Source organism: Bombus pascuorum, chromosome 2 (assembly GCF_905332965.1).
Source record: "Bombus pascuorum chromosome 2, iyBomPasc1.1, whole genome shotgun sequence".
In the NCBI taxonomy this organism is placed as follows: domain Eukaryota; kingdom Metazoa; phylum Arthropoda; class Insecta; order Hymenoptera; family Apidae; genus Bombus; species Bombus pascuorum.
In genome coordinates, this window is record NC_083489.1 from 10,031,183 (window position 1) to 10,047,425 (window position 16,243).

A 16,243-nucleotide genomic window follows, 5' to 3' on the forward strand; every position below is an offset into this window, starting at 1 on the left:
GCACTTGTCATCGATCGCCGCTAACTTAATTTAATGTGTCTCTTTCATCCGGTTATTACCTTTAGAGTTGCATAATTCCGATGTTCTTAAACAGTGACCCTCATGTTTCCACCTACGATCTTCTTCTTAACCCGCTCGAACTCTGCAACTGTATGGTTTTACGGATCTTATCTTTGAAAAGTTTGCACGTAAAATCTCTCATAAAAAAAGTGAACAGAGCTTACAATTTCAGGAAAATCGACTAAACGGTTTAATCAAAAGAAATAGCGCTGCTATTTCCGCTAGTTTTGTAACTGCGTTTCGCTTTCTGCAGAAGAACTCTTAAAAAAGAATTTTCGTAAGCCAGCCCATCACTACGTCGAATTTCTCGACCTGACAACGCATCTTTACCGAGTATCGAAGATATTTCAGAATCTTTTTCGAAGGCCCCGTCGTTTGATTTCCTCAATGTATCCTAATACATAATTATTTTCAGTTTTCAAAATGTTTATTGAATATTTTCTATCTAATGTTCGCTTCTTCAAATATTTCAACCTGTAACGTTTCGATAGAACCACGTAACAAAATTTCTTGTTCATCTTTTCGTCTTTTTAAAGTCAAGTATTTTTTACAAATACTTTCCACGGATTCGTTCCGTTCGACGAGTCTATCACCAAGCGTTAATAATTTTTGTTGAAGACTACTGATCTAAAATCGATCAATTTTAGCGATAAAATTAACAGAAATATGTTAAAATTATGTACCTCCTGCGTTTTCTCTTTAAGAAGCAAATTTCGGGAATTAAGTTCTCGTTTTAATTGCTCGTTGCGCGTTAATAAAGCATCATACCTAGTAAATATTTTAACATCAAATTTTTTAAACGTTTATTAATTTGTGTTATAATGTAAATAATAAATAATGCTACTTTTGATGCCAAGATCTTTGTACTTCCTTTTTCAAAGAATCTGGCAACGTAATATCACTTCCAAGACGAATGTCAGTAACACTCTGTCGAAATAAATCTACAAACATAATGTCAATAACGTTATTGTTCCTCACGGTTTAAACATTCCCACATACTGAGCATATTTTTATTGCGTTTATTTGCTTTTCTAAGATCGTCCATCATTATTTTGTTTTTTCCTTTTAAATTTGAGTATCGTAGCCATCGCTCCGCTTCTAAGCTCCGGGTAATCATCAGACTTTCCTCCAAAGATTTTATGGTACTGCGTATATTATTTATTTTTACAATCATTGTTTGCACACGAGAATCTTCCTTACGTTCTTGATACATTTCATAATTAACATATCTAACAAATATCAATTAATTGAATACCGATGTGAACGAAGAAGCATTTGAATGTTGCTACACTTGCTGTTATACTCGGGATAACATTTAAATTATCAAAAATATAAATCATCGAGTTTTAATTTTTGCTTCTTTTTTTATTAAATTACATAATTTAAATAATCACAGTATAACGATATCGCAATTTCAATGAGTAAAAGTATACAGAAAATATACGACATTCGTCATCGCATATATAGATTGTTACATGAAACACATTTCACGTATTAACTTTTACATATTTAAAGAAAATGGAGAATAACTTCCTGTATCTGTACGAATGAAGTTTTAAAGGCACGAAGATACAAAAAAAAGATATGTTCATTAATTATTTAATTCTTGGACACGGTTTCGATGCATATTGTTTGAAACTTCCATGAACACGATTCAAATGATCGCGGCATCGATTTTTGGTATCTGCTAATATGCTGAGCAAAGAACTCCTCGAATTGCTATTTAACGCTTCATTGAAACGTTGTAGAAGTTCCATATCTATCTGCCGTACACCGCCCAAATCTTCAGCTATTTCTTTCACTTGCATAACTCTGTTGGTTAACGACTCCAGTGTTGTTTCCTTTTTAGAGTGTCTGGAAATTCATTATTCACTTATCAGTTAACTGTTTTACCGACTGGTAAAAGCGTTTCCCTTCCAAACCTAACATTTCAAAAATGGCTACCGCTTAAAAGATAATTTTCTCAAGAAAATGATTTAAAAAACAGTCTTCAAAAATAATATGTATTTCTTAAAACTCAACTATTATTATTTTTGATAAGAAATAGATTACTTACGAAAAGTTACTCTCTTCTGTGAGAATCTGCAAACATGTTTCGTACAATGCCAAACACTTGAGGTTGTCCGTGAGACCACGTTGTTCCAAAAAGTTTCTAAAAATCTCCCTTCCTCGTGGATGAGTCAGAGTTTTATGTATATTATCTGTAATCTGATCTAAGTCATGGATACTTAGTCCAGAAGTACATTTCCCGATGCAGCCGATGGTTTGGCTCGGTAAAGAGGACTGCATATTTCATTGCTTTTCGTTACAAGTGACTAAACTCGATATAACTGATCCATATATGATTCTACGTAATTCAAACATATATTATCTAACTCATATGCGATAGATCGTATAGTCACGTACCTGTTGGTATAGAGAAAAATCTGTTATAAATCTTATAAATAATTAAATTCGGAATATAATCTTAACACTCAAAAGACAGAAATTTATTACCAAAAATATTATCTGGAAAGACTAAATTAACAAAGAGAGATATAAGACTTAACGAAATGTAACGAAAGAAAAGATTTTTCTTAATGAATGTGTAGAGTAAACGTCTTCACAATAAAACAGAAATAAGAAATTACAAAATCACCGAGGCCATTATCACGGTAACAAACGTGAGTATACGTGTTGTTATCTAAACCGAGAAACCGACGTCACACAAAACTACCGCAGATTAATAAAAAGTTCCCATTGACGGGAAAGAAAACGATAAACAATAGACTATACCTATAACTTAGTATTTTATAAAGCTGGATTTATGAAAGTAAATAATACGCTAACTATGACGAAGTACAATAGTTGAATTAATATCTTTAAAAATAATCAGCTAATGTAGCAAAATAATTGGTAAATATTTAATCGTCAAATTTGAGCATGTCATTTTGTGATTCATAAATAAAGTCGCTTCAAAAATTTCTACGCTATTAATTCATCATTAAATTATAAATTTTCGAACATTTCTCAATTTACTATCACTATTTATCGTCTGTATACTATTGTGAAACTAACTATCAGTTCAATTCTCGCTTTACAAAGAAGCACATGACATTTCAGTTATACATACATATACACAAACATAATCGAAGAGCGGTATCGCTCACTCGCTTCACTTAGGAGAACTCAAACAGAACAGTATTGATCGCAATTTTAAAGAAACCGGATTCACAGTGGCTGATTATCTTATAGCAAGGGTTCCTTCCAGGAAATGAAACGACGTTTCAGCTGCTATTCATAAGCTTTCATAACCAAATTGCTCAATTCTTTGTCGTAACACTTATTCATTCACTTGTTTGTTTACACAAGTTTACTCCAAAACTCATAACAATATTAATACTTCTCCCCTAACAACAGAGTTAACACATAGGTATTAACAAAACTACATTACCTAAGTTCATTGTGGTCTGAATGTTGGAACACTCAAAATATTTATAAATAAATATTTATGATCATATACAGATTCGTAACGTTAACAATACGTACTACGTAGGTAGATATTATTTCTGAACGAGACGAGAATTTACCCCACGATGCTATTCTCGTGACGCCACGCCACAGACTAGCGTATAATTTGCCTGGTGCCGAAAATACACTTGTCAAAGTTAAATACATCTACTAACAGTAAAAATATACATACAATGTATTGAAGATATTACATAGTAATAATGTTATTTCTAATCACAAATCTTGCAAAAATTTTTATCAGATATTTCCTATATTTATATATATATATTTTTTTTAAGAAAAGTAATATTTAATATTAAAATAAAATTACTCTTACATCTAAATGTAAGTGCTACACTTTTCTAATTTATGTCAATATAATTAAAGTATATTACAATCTATAAAATGTTTCGACGTTACTCTGATATCTAGCTAAATTCGTCCTGCATACCACATATGGTCTTTGTTATTCGAAGCAGTCTCTGAAACAATTCTGAATCAATTATTCTGAATGCAGAACACATATACTTGACGACAATACTCGGCAGCAAATTCTTAAAAACCGTTACGTAAAAGTTGAGTTGAAATAATTTTTTATTATAGTGTTCAAATTAATCTATATCTTTTTATATGAAAAAGAATTGAGATATTCTTATCAATAAAAATTTCCATTCATAATTTACCGAGTTTAAAATAATATAATAATATAATTATAAAATAATATAATAATAAAATATATAATGATAAAATAATAATAATATGATTAAATATGTATTGGTATCACTTATCTTTATGTACTGTGAAATCGTAATTGTTTATTTGCTTATGTGTTACGATTTAAAATTACCGCGGAAAAATACGCGGGAAAATATAATAGATTCCACAGGAATGTATAGCAAAGATTAAATTAAAAAATATCAATATATAATAATTACAATATTACTAATTATTATATACTTGCAATTGTAAATATTCCAAAATAACAAATTCCTAATTATAGATTCTGCATTTCCCGATCCTGATGAAGAATTTAATTTAATTCACGAATAATCATATAAAAGTTTTAAAAGAAACTTATAACTCAACTAGCTAACTATATAGTAATATATTTCACACATTTTAGCATAATACGTATTTTTATGTTTTTTTATATACTTTTTATATATTTTTACATATTTCTACAATTGTACATATTATTAATACCTATATATATATTAATACCTAAAAATAACAAATTGTATTATATAACTGATGCTATTGTAAATTTAGTTTAACCTTATATTTATACACACTATGTATAAATTACATAGAAAGTAATGTTGGAAAATGATTGGAAGTGACATATAGGTACAGTAAGAGGGCGCTTAGATCGAATGATATACGAATAAGTTGGGTGTATTTACATGTAATTACAAACATACGAATAAACTAAGTCATTTAAAAAGTATAATTAGTTTCACATTTTGAATAATTAATGTGAAAATATTTTATTATACGAAAGCGTAAATATTTAATATACATAGAATCTAATATTGAAAATTTTACAACATTTGATTTATTAGATTTGCACAGCTCTCCACAGTAAATATTAATAAATAGTACCACATGCTTGTTTTTATTATCTATTATACAAAATAAAAATATATTTTTCAGGAAATCTTTTCATCTTCCAAATAAATAAAGTAAAATCCATAATACAGGAGTTTCTAACAAAGATGTACGTCCAAAAGCGAAAAGAGAGTTACTTTCATAATCATAATTATAACCAAAAAAGACGTAAACAATTCAATTTGGAACCAGGTATAAAAGGTTTCTTATGCACATGCAATTTTTCTGAAAAAGAATGTGTACGCGATGCTTATAAATTACTTAATGAATTTGCTGATGAAATTTATGGACCAGTTACCACAAAGGTACAGTGAAATTTAGCAATAATATAAACACATGTAGTAATATAAGAGTGTCAAACTGTTTTAAATTCAAGGACTTTGATAATGATAATTCCAAAGAAAAATCCGAGAAAGATGATTCTGTGAGTGAGACAAAGAACATTGATAACGAAGATGATATTTCAGTTGCATTAAACAAACAAATTAATGAATTAAAAGCAGAATATTCAAAGACAATAAATGCCAGAAGATTCCAGGTGAATTTATCAAATATATTTGTCTTCGAAATACTTTAAATATTTATAATTTTTTTATTAGGTAGTTGATACTGGTGTGAAGAATGTAATTTTTATAAAAAGTACTTTGACAAATCCATTAGAATTAGTTACTAAAATTATTACTGAATTGGATAACACAAAACAGCAACGCACAAGATTTTTATTAAGATTACTTCCAATTGAAGTTATCTGTAAAGCAAATATGAATGACATTAAATCTAAAGCAGATGTAATGCTTGAAAAATATTTTGCACAGGAACCAAAAACATTTAGTATTGTATTCAAGTAGGTCTTTTAATCTACAAATTGTTCATGACTTTATTGAACTTTTAATATAAACAGCAATCTAATTTTATTATAGTCGCCACAGTAACAATAATATACACAGAGATGAAGTAATCAAAGACTTAGCAGAAATAATAAACAAAAAAAATCCTGGAAATAAAGCAGATTTGAAAAACCCAGAACTTGCTGTAATTGTTGAAATGATACGTGGTTTTTGTCTTATGTCTATTGCTCCAAATTACTATAAATTTAAAAAATATAATTTACTAGAAATATGTAATACCAAAGAACCCACAAATACCATAAAACAGAAGGAAGAAAATGCTTCCATCGAGAAAAAGAAAGTGACGAACCCTGATAAAACAAATATAACAGAAAACAAACATTTAACAACAGAAATAATTCATGACGACGAAGAATCAAAAAATTAAATACGTAAATAATGTTAATACTACTTTATAAATCTATTATTATCTTATACCAACTAATAAAAAGTGCTACATTGTATGTATTAGTGATATTTTATATTGTTTGTAAAATATAAGTAATTTTTTATAAAAGTTATAAATTTATGTCTTATATAAGTCAAAAAATAATACATAATATATATTTATAAATATATATGTATAATATGTAATATCGATATAAATAAATGCATTGAATCGCAAGTTTCCATTTTTCATGATTAAATGTACATGTATATATGCAAATGTACATAGTGAAAATTATTACAAACAAAAAAACATTTTTAAATTTAAATTAAAAAATTATTCTAAATAAACGAATGAACAGTTTATAACAAAAGAGATTTCACAAGGTCCCATGGTGTAATGGTTAGCACTCTGGACTCTGAATCCAGCGATCCGAGTTCAAATCTCGGTGGGACCTTTGTATTTTCTTTTTTGTTATGTGTATATATATATACATATCCTTATATATTAAACAATAATATACTCATTCTATTTATCTTTTCCATTCCTTAATAAATTGTATGTTACTTAAAATTAATAACAGAAAATATAAAAATGGCAAATTAAATTTAATGCAAAAGAACATTTAAAGATTTATTAACAAAATAATGCATATAATTAAATTAGTCATATTTATTATTATTGATTTCTATAGTCTTAATATTTAATTTTGTATGCAGCTAAGAAAAAATAGTTTAATTTGTTAAAAGATGTATGTATCTATGTTACTTAGCTAGATAAATTGCACAAGCGCCTTTAGAAAGAATACACTTATTGATGCATTTCCAACAACCACTAGTCGCTTTTAAAGATATTAGCTTCATGAAGTAATATTGTGAGTCGTGACTATTAGAACTAGACATTACTGTTTCAAAATTGTTATTTAGATTTTCATTAGACTGCGAATTAAACAGTTATAGCATACAAGTAACAAATATGTCAGCACGAAAAAACGTTCAAGCTGGATTCCAACCGGTATCTAAGAATCACGTACATTTTATTTTACAAACATAAATCTAACCTATTTTGCATTATAGGACTCTGATGTTTATATTACGTACGAAGATCAACAAAAAATTAATAAATTTGCAAGACAGAATGCTAAAATGGATGACTTAAAGGAGGAATTAAAAGTTAAACAGGTATTAACTAATTTAGCGCTAGTTCTTACCTCATACCTCTTGTAACCTTATTTGGACATGTATAATTTTATATATACTGTACTGCCTTTTGCAGAATGAATTAAAGAACTTAGAAGATGCATGTGATGAAATAGTTCTTTTGGATGAAGATGCAAAGATTCCATATTACATTGGTGAAGTTTTTATTTATGAAGACTTAGAAAAGACACAGGTACATAATTCTCAATAGCACACTTAGTGTTCTTGGAGACAAGCATTGCTATTATTTTCATACAAAATGATAACATATTTAATATTCTTCCTGTTGTTCATGATTTTAGAATTACTTAGATGAGATTAAAGAAAAGAAGAAAAAGGAGATCTTTAATTTGGAAAGTAAATGTGTCGATTTGAAGAATATTATAACTGAGTTAAAAACACAACTATATGCAAAATTTGGTAACCGTATAAATTTAGAAGCAGAGGAGGATTAATCTAGTCAACTATCCATATAATTTTTTTATAATGCGAAATAAACTTTTTATACTATAGTCTCATGTCTTCTAATGGATATAATATATAAAGTTATAAATTTATGCATTTTTCATGTCATACATGTTAATTAATTGTTGTTATGTGATAAGCTCCTAATAAATTAATCATAATTCTTTAATGCAATGTTTCTTAAAGTTGTTTTTACCTTTCTGATGATATTAAATTCATTGCTATAGTGTCCACTTATTATATTTTATTAGATATATTAAACATTAACTATTGTTTATATAAATATTAGTGCTCATGTATATCTCGTGTATATATATATATGTATATCTAATTAAAGACTGTATTTAAACTTCAACGCTCTAGCAGCTTCATATCTGGATTGATGCCAAATTGTTCTCATTATAAAATGATCATGCAATATGACTGAAGAAAAAAAAACGATTTCTAACATCTATATTGTTCAAATAACTATAAACTTTAGATTTTTTGCATTTTTTCTTGTTAATATGTAATATTTTAATTATGTTAAACATAACTATTTTTGCAAATTGTACTGAATAAATGTAATGACATTAACTTAAAAGATACCAGCAAAGGATGATGAAATAAAAAACTTGAAATGTATATTACAAAATATATAACATATTAGCTTGTATAAAAAATTCAGTTGTTTCAAATTTTTAAATTCCTTTCACAGATAAAAATGAAGAGAATATTTAAATATTCTATGTATGAAATATAAAGGTTTAGGCATCTCTATAACTTTTGTATAAGTAATCTCTAATCTGTTTAATTTAACAAATGATTTAAAACTTGGTTACATAGTCATACAGTTTCTGCTTCCCTCTATCAACTCACTTGAGGTAATTTTAGTTTCACCTCTCAGTTTTGCTTCAACCAGTACATAGTTAACACTACAGTCCATTCAGTACCTTTTTATCTAGTGTACAAGTAATATATGAACAATCAGGTTTCTCTTTATTCTTCTTTTTTATGAAACATATGATACACATTTACATAAAAAATTTATATAATAAATTTATTTTTTATCTATGTATAATTTTAATTAATTTGTAAAATACTTATAAATGTTATAATATATATTTTTTATGTAACAAGATTTTTCCAGAGCAATATGGATATAGCAAAGGAATTAGTATTAAATTTAAAACAAACTAATATATCACATGCAGGGTATGGTTTACAAAAAGAATGTGAATCTCTTATTGGTCATATTTTGCAAAACATGGTAAAGTCTCAATTTCCAGAATTAATTCCTGAAGTAAAAAATGAGGAAGACTCTATCCACTATAGAGAAGAAGGTAAATATTATCAATGTATTATAAATGAATATAAGTAATTTGTTCAGTTATTATACTTGAAAAATCTTAGGAAACCAACATTTTGTAATGGGTGATGATAATGAAGCTATAAAATATTATACAATGAGTTTAGCATATGCAAATGATAATAAACTTATGTCATATGCTTATGCCAATCGGTCTGCTGCTTTATATAGAAAACAAATGTTCAAAGAATGTTTGATAGATATTGATGCTGCTTTAAGTCTTGGATATCCAGAAGAAAAAAGAAAAAATCTGGAAGAAAGGGCAGCCAAGGCTATCGAAGAAATTAAGAAAAGATTACAACTTACAAAGGACGATCATATTGATATAGAAACACTTAAGAATATGTGTTTATCAGAAAAGATAAATGAGGAACCTGGAGGTGTAAGATATAGAAATGGAAATGTTAAACTTTCAGAAGATTTGAATAAAAATTTTAGCATCAATGAAAAGAAAGATTTAATCAATGATTCTAATGGAATATCCAAAGATAATGATAAGGAAAAACAGTTAAGATACTTAGCTGATGAAGGTCCTTTAAAGTTAACTTATGGTCCAAGTAAAGAGGCTCCTGCTGCTAGTGACGGTATCAGCATTTCTTTTTCTGAAAAATATGGGCGTCACTTAGTAGCTACAAAGGAATTTAAACCAGGAGATGTAATTACTATTGAAAATCCATATGCTTATGTTATTTATACACAAAGGTAAATCTATTTATATTAATATATCTACTATCATATATAACTTATATAAGTTACAGATATTATACACACTGTCATCACTGTTTATCAAGAAGCTATAATTTAATTCCTTGCTTACACTGTCCTGTGGCTCAATACTGTTCAGAAAAGTGTAGAAAATCAGCTTGGGAAATGGCTCATCAAATAGAATGTCCAATTATGGCATTAGTAGGAAACTTACTTAATGTTGATAAAGATAAGATACGAATGCTTACCAAAATTATTAGATTCCTTATTGTAGTAACATCAAAGGGCAAGAAATTTGATGAACTGCGAGTGGATATGGAACTAGCTGAATCTAATCCAGGTAAGGAAGAACATTCATATCTTATAGCTAAAATAAAATAATGTAAGACAAAACTTGAGTTATAAGACAATAAAATAATTATAGGAGAAAATAAGAATTCAACCATAACATACTGTTCATTTCTAGATTTTACGAAATATTTTTCTTTTGTAGATAACAGATCTGCAGGATTTACAGATGAAGGCATATTGGACAGTACCAGCGCACGATCTGCTTTGAGTCTCGCTACCAATATGACAACGCGACCACTTATTGGAATCAGTGCTTTTGCTTGTATATCAGCTCTTGCAGCTATCCTCTTAGCCACTCAGACTAATTTCTTCTGCAATAAATATGAAGTGGACCAATTAAAAGATATTAGCAATTATCCAAAGATCATATTCTCTGGAAGCCTTATGTTTCGCGCCTGTGTTATAATGTCTTCAAATTGTTTTTCAGTAATTTATTTAGAAGATAATACATATATATATATATATATGGAAATTATTTTAAAGCACTTTTATATTATAATTAATTTATTTTTAGGTGCAACAAGAACCAGGAATTAAAACAGGTTCAGGATTATATGTAACACATAGTTTGTACAACCATTCTTGCGCACCAAATACATTTCGTCATTTTGAAGAGCTAACAATGATTACTCGCGCTTTAAGACCAATATATCCTGGAGATCAAATATTCACAAATTATGGTGCTGCATATGCATATATGACAAAATCTGAAAGAAGAGAAAAAATAATACAAGACTATTTCTTTGAATGCGATTGTATCGCGTGTGCATTTAATTGGCCAACGTACGATGAAATTTTGCAAAAACACATTGGTTCTATTAAAAAAAATAAAGAGCTTGTAGAAAGATTAAAACCTTATAAGCAAAGATTGGTAAAAAATATGTATGATATTGATGCAGTAAAGTCAGTCCTTGATATATTATATAAGAAGGTATCCCAGCCGTGTGAAGAAATCGTACATGCGGAACAATACCTGAAGAGTTATTACTTAGGTAAATTTAAGTAAATAGAGAGTGAACTTGCTTATACTGGTTTATATTTGTAGCTTCACTTACTTGTGAGTTCTTAACACTATGCTTTATATCCTGTAAACCACCTTTATTTAAATACTTCACTTTGTACACTCATTTCTTGCTTATAAATCTAATAAGGCTGCTTGTAAATCCATGGCTTAAGCTGGTTTATAATAATTATATATTAATTGCTTGGGGCTGCAAGGGTATGTAAAAATGTAATGTATTAGACACTTAAAACTGGAACTCAATTTCATAAATATATTTTCTTGTTTTTAGACCCATAAAAGAGGCATCAACATCATACTACATTATTAATGAAAGACATGAAATATTCCTAAAAACATTTTATTGAAGTTATACATGATATTTACCTAGTTCCTAAGAAAATGTGCTTCTTATACACAATACATTTGTATAAATATTCAAACTAATAGAAATGTGTGTAATAACATAAATATGGAGGAAAAAATATAACAGAGATAATGAAATTGATGAATGAGTAAAAATTAAACAATCTTCATCATAATATGTGTATTTCTAATAACGTAATAGAAAAATTGATATATTATGTATCTTACATAATCCATTATAAAAATCAAATGCTTTATGTTCACATATAAAGAATACTTTACATTATTAAAAACTGTAGAAGTAATAGAAATAATCATGGCAATTCATTAAAATTACGATATAATAAATTCTATATATTAAGTTAAGGATAATAAATAGTCTAATCAAATTGTTGATTACTACTTCAGTACGTTACATATTGAAATAGTCTATATCATAAGAAACTATTTAATTATCAATAAAATATTCGATTATATTTTAAACCTGTTAATATATTGAAAGTATATTCAAAGCCTAGTTGTATAATAATAGAAAAGAGAATTACCACGAGAGAAAATAAAATTAAATTTCTTTAATATTTAAATTCTCCATCATTAACTTTATGTGAAATATAGTGAACTAAAATACTTCTTTTCTAAAAGTAAAGAGACTGAACCATTATACACACACAAGTATTTGTGAACTATGCAGATAACATCTATAGAATTTACAAAGCATTATAAATTCTTTAAAATATACTTTTTTTAATACATATAAAAGCATGCTAACATTTTTCAGAGGCAAATATCACAATTATCCTGAATGCAATCCTGTTAGTATTCTAATTTTTTATCAAATGCTTTCATAAAACTTCCATGTTATTAAAACAAATGTAACTATTCATCAGAAAGAGTATGAATGTCAGAAAAATAAAGGAGATCCAAACCCCCAATTATTTATTATATGATAAATAAAATTGAAATAAATTAAAATCGGCCGATATTCGAAAAAGCAGCAAACAGAGGTGTTGAAGTTGTAGTTGGTTGCTGATCGCCGATGCTTTTGAGTAAATTGCCTTGCAATAGACTGTCAAGTGCCTTTTGAACTGTCGGATCGTTTAGCAGAGGTGATGGTGAAACTCCCGTAGTAGTAGTAGTAGTTGTGGATGCTGTTGACGCAGTTGATGCTGCTGGCATAATATGATGTACTCATGAAGTTAGCAGTTGTAATACCAGCAATTATATATATTCGAAGTTCGTTCGCTTTGATCACTGGATTGTATGGTAAGCGGCACAGTAGCACTACACGCACAAAGAACTTGATCAGAAACCCAAAGCGTACGAAGTTCGTTTGTGTTTTTTGATCACTTGTGCTCAATATTTATATGAAAATTTTACCTGAAATTATTTGTCTAAAAATTTCTTAGACAAACTTTACGTTCTTTTGTCAACATTGAATAGCTTTCAAACGCCATCATTAAGAATTTATATACACGATTTAAATTTTAAACATTTTCTTTGGATATGTTCATGAAAGATACACAAACAAATCCAGAAAAGAAAATAAGAAATAGGTGATCTAAAATCCGTAAGATACACCCATAACGACCTTTTTAAAAGTGCAAAAAGTTGCAATAGGTCTGTTTCCTCAGGTTAAAAACGCGATATGGTTTCTATTTATAATACTGCTGTTTTTACGAAACGAATAAATCGGTAGCAGTATTTTTGTAACAAACAGAAGTACATATTGCAGTAAAACACAATATTATTGCACTTATAGTATGCGTATCTTTTCAATACCTTACCAAAGGAATTTTTGTTAATAAATTAATTACTTCAGAAAATCACTGGAATGAAGATTGATAACGAACTTTATAAACTCAAAATCCATTATACTTTTAAAATGTATGTTCTGCTAATTTATGAGTAATGTCATAATAATAGAAATTTGATATAAAATAATAAGATAGTATTTACATTTTTTTTATGCTTAAATAGTAAAATTATACATATTTTACCTGTTCCCCAAGTAGCTGGCGGAACGGGTACTGGTGTTGTAGTAGGCGCTGGTACTGGACTAGGTGTTGGTGCAGATGAAGTTGTTTTATTACTGTTTAGGATATTAAGTATCCTAGATTGTAATTCTGCTTGTTTCGGATCACTGACTGTTATCGTCGTCGTGGCTGGTAAATCTTTTACATCTCCCAATTCAACTTGTACTTGTTCTTCACGTTTAATTTCGAGATATTTTATAACACGATCATACTGCAATACTGTTAACTGATGATTGTCAGCCAACATGTTCAAAAGAACCTGAATAGCATCAGGATGCCGTTCGTTTGCAAAAGGTGTATTCAATGGAACCGATCGTCCACCAGCTTTGTAATTAACAAAATCTCGTGATATTAGATTAATAGCATCTTCAACAAGCATATTTCTATGTTCTGTACAGAAAAATGAGATTTTATTAACACAATGATTTAGACATTTTAATAAAATTATTAAGAAACCTACCCTGGGGTAAACCATGAAGAATGTTTAAAGTTAGGGAATGATGTTCTTGATTTATTGGTGTAACTACGACTGCATATAAACATCCCCGACTGGCAATATTTCCTAAAACTCTACTTAGAAGTACATCCTCATTTGGAAATAATAAATCAACTGTTAAACCAATTTTTTTCAACCTCATTTCGATACTTTCCGCATATTCCCTATTTATAAAAATTAATTACAAAAGCATTCAACAATCATAAAGCAAACTAAATTATTTTTATACTTACGTTAATGCTTTGTTAACAACAATAATTTCACAGTCATTTTTCTCAGTTGTTGCATTTGAGTATTCATTCGATGTACTTGTATTACTGTTAAAAATATTGATATTAATAAACAATTATTGTACAAGAAGGAAACATAAAAATATTCTTAACTTACTTAAAACTTATATTCATATCTCTAGGAGCAGAATTTTTAAAATCTTCATAACGGTTATTACTATCATTGAATGAATCTCTGCCAAAATTGTTCCCTCTTAATCTATCCCCTTGTTTATGTTCCCAATCTCTACCACCTTTATCATCTAAACGATTACCTCTATTAATAGGACTGCGATCTCTAAAGTTATTTCCACCTGAATTATCTCTATTTTTATTTCGATTTTTTCCACCTCTACTACCTCTTGGTCGACCACTCCCACCGCTATTCATGCCACCTCCACCACCACTTTGATTCTGATTATTTGCATTTCGGTTTTGGTTTCCACCAGGCCTATTTTGGTTTCCACCTAGTCCAAATTGATTACCACCTCTGTTTTGATTAAATTGATCATTACCACTTCTATTCTGATTATTTGGATTAAAATTACTGTTCCCTTTATTTTGCATTATATTGTTAAATTGATCACTCCCATTGTTTCTATTTTGATTTCCAAATTGGTCATTCACATTATCTCTATTCTGACTTCCATCCCCAAATGGATCATTTCCACCACTTCGAATTTGCATATTATTTACTTTCTGATTATCGCTTAACTGTGAATCACAACCAAAACTTTGATTAGCATTGAAATTTGGATTTCCTCCATAATTCTGGTTTCCACTATTAAAAGGGTCATTTCCAGCATTAAAATGATTATTGGCAGAATTAAATTGATTATTGGGTCCTCCTAATTGTTTTCCTCCACCTCCACCACCTCCACTGGATTGATTATCTTTTTTTGCTGGTCTAACATCTATTTAAAGAAATATGTTAATATATATTATTATAAAAATAGCAACAAAGAAATAAGTGGACAATTGCATTATTAAATACAAAAATAAAATAATAGGAATAATAGGAAACAAACAAAATAGGAATCATTCGTGAAAATACCTATTCTTCTGCCTTTGAACATTGCTCCATCTTCATTTTGAATAGCTTTTTGAGCAGATTGTTCTTCTTCAAATTGAACAAAGCCAAAACCTCGGTTTATCGAAGAACCAACAACTGTCCCATATTTTGAAAAATGTTCTTCCAACTCAACTTTAGTCATATCATCAGTTTGTAAATGACCCACAAATATACGACTACTTACAGTAGCAGGATCTTTTAATAATCTTATATTCATTTTGGAATGATGTGTTTATAATAAATAATTCTCAAAAGAAAATAATTATTAGAATAGTAATACCAATTCCACTTAAATAACAAAGACTAAGGTTATGTTCGAATGCTGACGTTTACTTCTTCATATACTTCATTTAGATATATTTTAATCCACGTGACGATAACAATATCACATAAGAGTAACAAGTTTTTATTCACTTCTTATTTTTTCTCTAATTGTTATGTCAGTTTGAAAGCAGAATATTTCAATCAACAATTGAAACCTGAAGGGATCGCATATGATGGTATGCG

General features: G+C 28.5%; 6 protein-coding genes and 1 non-coding gene across 17 annotated transcripts; 4 read left to right on the forward strand and 3 right to left on the reverse strand.

Annotated features, from left to right (window-relative positions):
* Positions 1 to 81: 81 nt before the first annotated feature.
* Positions 82 to 1,273, reverse strand: LOC132916411 (uncharacterized). The gene is made up of 5 exons (XM_060976391.1): positions 1,060 to 1,273; positions 905 to 1,001; positions 744 to 828; positions 535 to 687; positions 82 to 454 (listed from the first exon to the last, which is right to left on the reverse strand). Exons 1-5 carry the CDS (start codon positions 1,271 to 1,273, stop codon positions 251 to 253), a joined length of 753 nt encoding a protein of 250 aa, XP_060832374.1. The 3' UTR covers positions 82 to 250.
* Positions 1,274 to 1,404: 131 nt separating this feature from the next.
* Positions 1,405 to 3,794, reverse strand: LOC132916405 (uncharacterized). 3 transcript variants are annotated; one of them, XM_060976383.1, is made up of 3 exons: positions 3,589 to 3,794; positions 2,117 to 2,466; positions 1,405 to 1,914 (listed from the first exon to the last, which is right to left on the reverse strand). In XM_060976383.1, the coding sequence occupies exons 2-3, from the start codon at positions 2,347 to 2,349 to the stop codon at positions 1,656 to 1,658; spliced, it is 492 nt and encodes a 163-aa protein (XP_060832366.1). In that variant the 5' UTR covers positions 2,350 to 2,466; positions 3,589 to 3,794; the 3' UTR covers positions 1,405 to 1,655. The 3 variants fall into 3 exon arrangements, with proteins under 3 accessions (XP_060832366.1, XP_060832364.1, XP_060832365.1); XM_060976381.1 differs by having other exon boundaries at positions 3,494 to 3,794; XM_060976382.1 differs by having other exon boundaries at positions 3,173 to 3,794.
* A 1,018-nt stretch (positions 3,795 to 4,812) lies between these two features.
* On the forward strand, positions 4,813 to 6,665 carry LOC132916383 (THUMP domain-containing protein 1 homolog). 3 transcript variants are annotated; one of them, XM_060976307.1, is made up of 5 exons: positions 4,813 to 4,937; positions 5,203 to 5,462; positions 5,534 to 5,695; positions 5,757 to 6,001; positions 6,078 to 6,665. In XM_060976307.1, the coding sequence occupies exons 2-5, from the start codon at positions 5,265 to 5,267 to the stop codon at positions 6,430 to 6,432; spliced, it is 960 nt and encodes a 319-aa protein (XP_060832290.1). In that variant the 5' UTR covers positions 4,813 to 4,937; positions 5,203 to 5,264; the 3' UTR covers positions 6,433 to 6,665. The 3 variants fall into 3 exon arrangements, with proteins under 3 accessions (XP_060832290.1, XP_060832288.1, XP_060832289.1); XM_060976305.1 differs by having other exon boundaries at positions 4,819 to 5,051; XM_060976306.1 differs by lacking the exon at positions 4,813 to 4,937 and adding an exon at positions 5,112 to 5,130.
* Positions 6,666 to 6,817: 152 nt separating this feature from the next.
* Positions 6,818 to 6,889, forward strand: Trnaq-cug (transfer RNA glutamine (anticodon CUG)). Its single transcript has one exon. It is a non-coding gene; the product is annotated as a tRNA-Gln (tRNA).
* Positions 6,890 to 7,268: 379 nt separating this feature from the next.
* Positions 7,269 to 8,263, forward strand: LOC132916406 (prefoldin subunit 4). The gene is made up of 4 exons (XM_060976384.1): positions 7,269 to 7,446; positions 7,509 to 7,613; positions 7,708 to 7,824; positions 7,934 to 8,263. Exons 1-4 carry the CDS (start codon positions 7,408 to 7,410, stop codon positions 8,084 to 8,086), a joined length of 414 nt encoding a protein of 137 aa, XP_060832367.1. The 5' UTR covers positions 7,269 to 7,407; the 3' UTR covers positions 8,087 to 8,263.
* Positions 8,264 to 8,991: 728 nt separating this feature from the next.
* Positions 8,992 to 12,008, forward strand: LOC132916388 (SET and MYND domain-containing protein 4-like). 4 transcript variants are annotated; one of them, XR_009660087.1, is made up of 7 exons: positions 8,992 to 9,066; positions 9,216 to 9,418; positions 9,489 to 10,146; positions 10,203 to 10,489; positions 10,643 to 10,926; positions 11,015 to 11,719; positions 11,793 to 12,008. XR_009660087.1 is itself a non-coding variant. In XM_060976327.1 (7 exons), exons 2-7 carry the CDS (start codon positions 9,232 to 9,234, stop codon positions 11,798 to 11,800), a joined length of 1,902 nt encoding a protein of 633 aa, XP_060832310.1. In that variant the 5' UTR covers positions 8,992 to 9,066; positions 9,216 to 9,231; the 3' UTR covers positions 11,801 to 12,008. The 4 variants fall into 4 exon arrangements, 3 of the variants coding, with proteins under 3 accessions (XP_060832310.1, XP_060832308.1, XP_060832309.1); XM_060976327.1 differs by having other exon boundaries at positions 11,015 to 11,492; XM_060976325.1 differs by having other exon boundaries at positions 11,015 to 12,008.
* Positions 10,398 to 16,241, reverse strand: LOC132916386 (probable serine/threonine-protein kinase roco9). 4 transcript variants are annotated; one of them, XR_009660086.1, is made up of 7 exons: positions 15,719 to 16,241; positions 14,783 to 15,578; positions 14,629 to 14,712; positions 14,360 to 14,559; positions 13,864 to 14,289; positions 10,603 to 10,811; positions 10,398 to 10,516 (listed from the first exon to the last, which is right to left on the reverse strand). XR_009660086.1 is itself a non-coding variant. In XM_060976322.1 (6 exons), exons 1-6 carry the CDS (start codon positions 15,951 to 15,953, stop codon positions 10,789 to 10,791), a joined length of 1,764 nt encoding a protein of 587 aa, XP_060832305.1. In that variant the 5' UTR covers positions 15,954 to 16,241; the 3' UTR covers positions 10,599 to 10,788. The 4 variants fall into 4 exon arrangements, 3 of the variants coding, with proteins under 3 accessions (XP_060832305.1, XP_060832304.1, XP_060832303.1); XM_060976322.1 differs by lacking the exon at positions 10,398 to 10,516 and having other exon boundaries at positions 10,599 to 10,811; XM_060976321.1 differs by lacking the exons at positions 10,398 to 10,516; positions 10,603 to 10,811 and adding an exon at positions 11,846 to 13,032.
* Between the last annotated feature and the right edge of the window lie 2 nt (positions 16,242 to 16,243).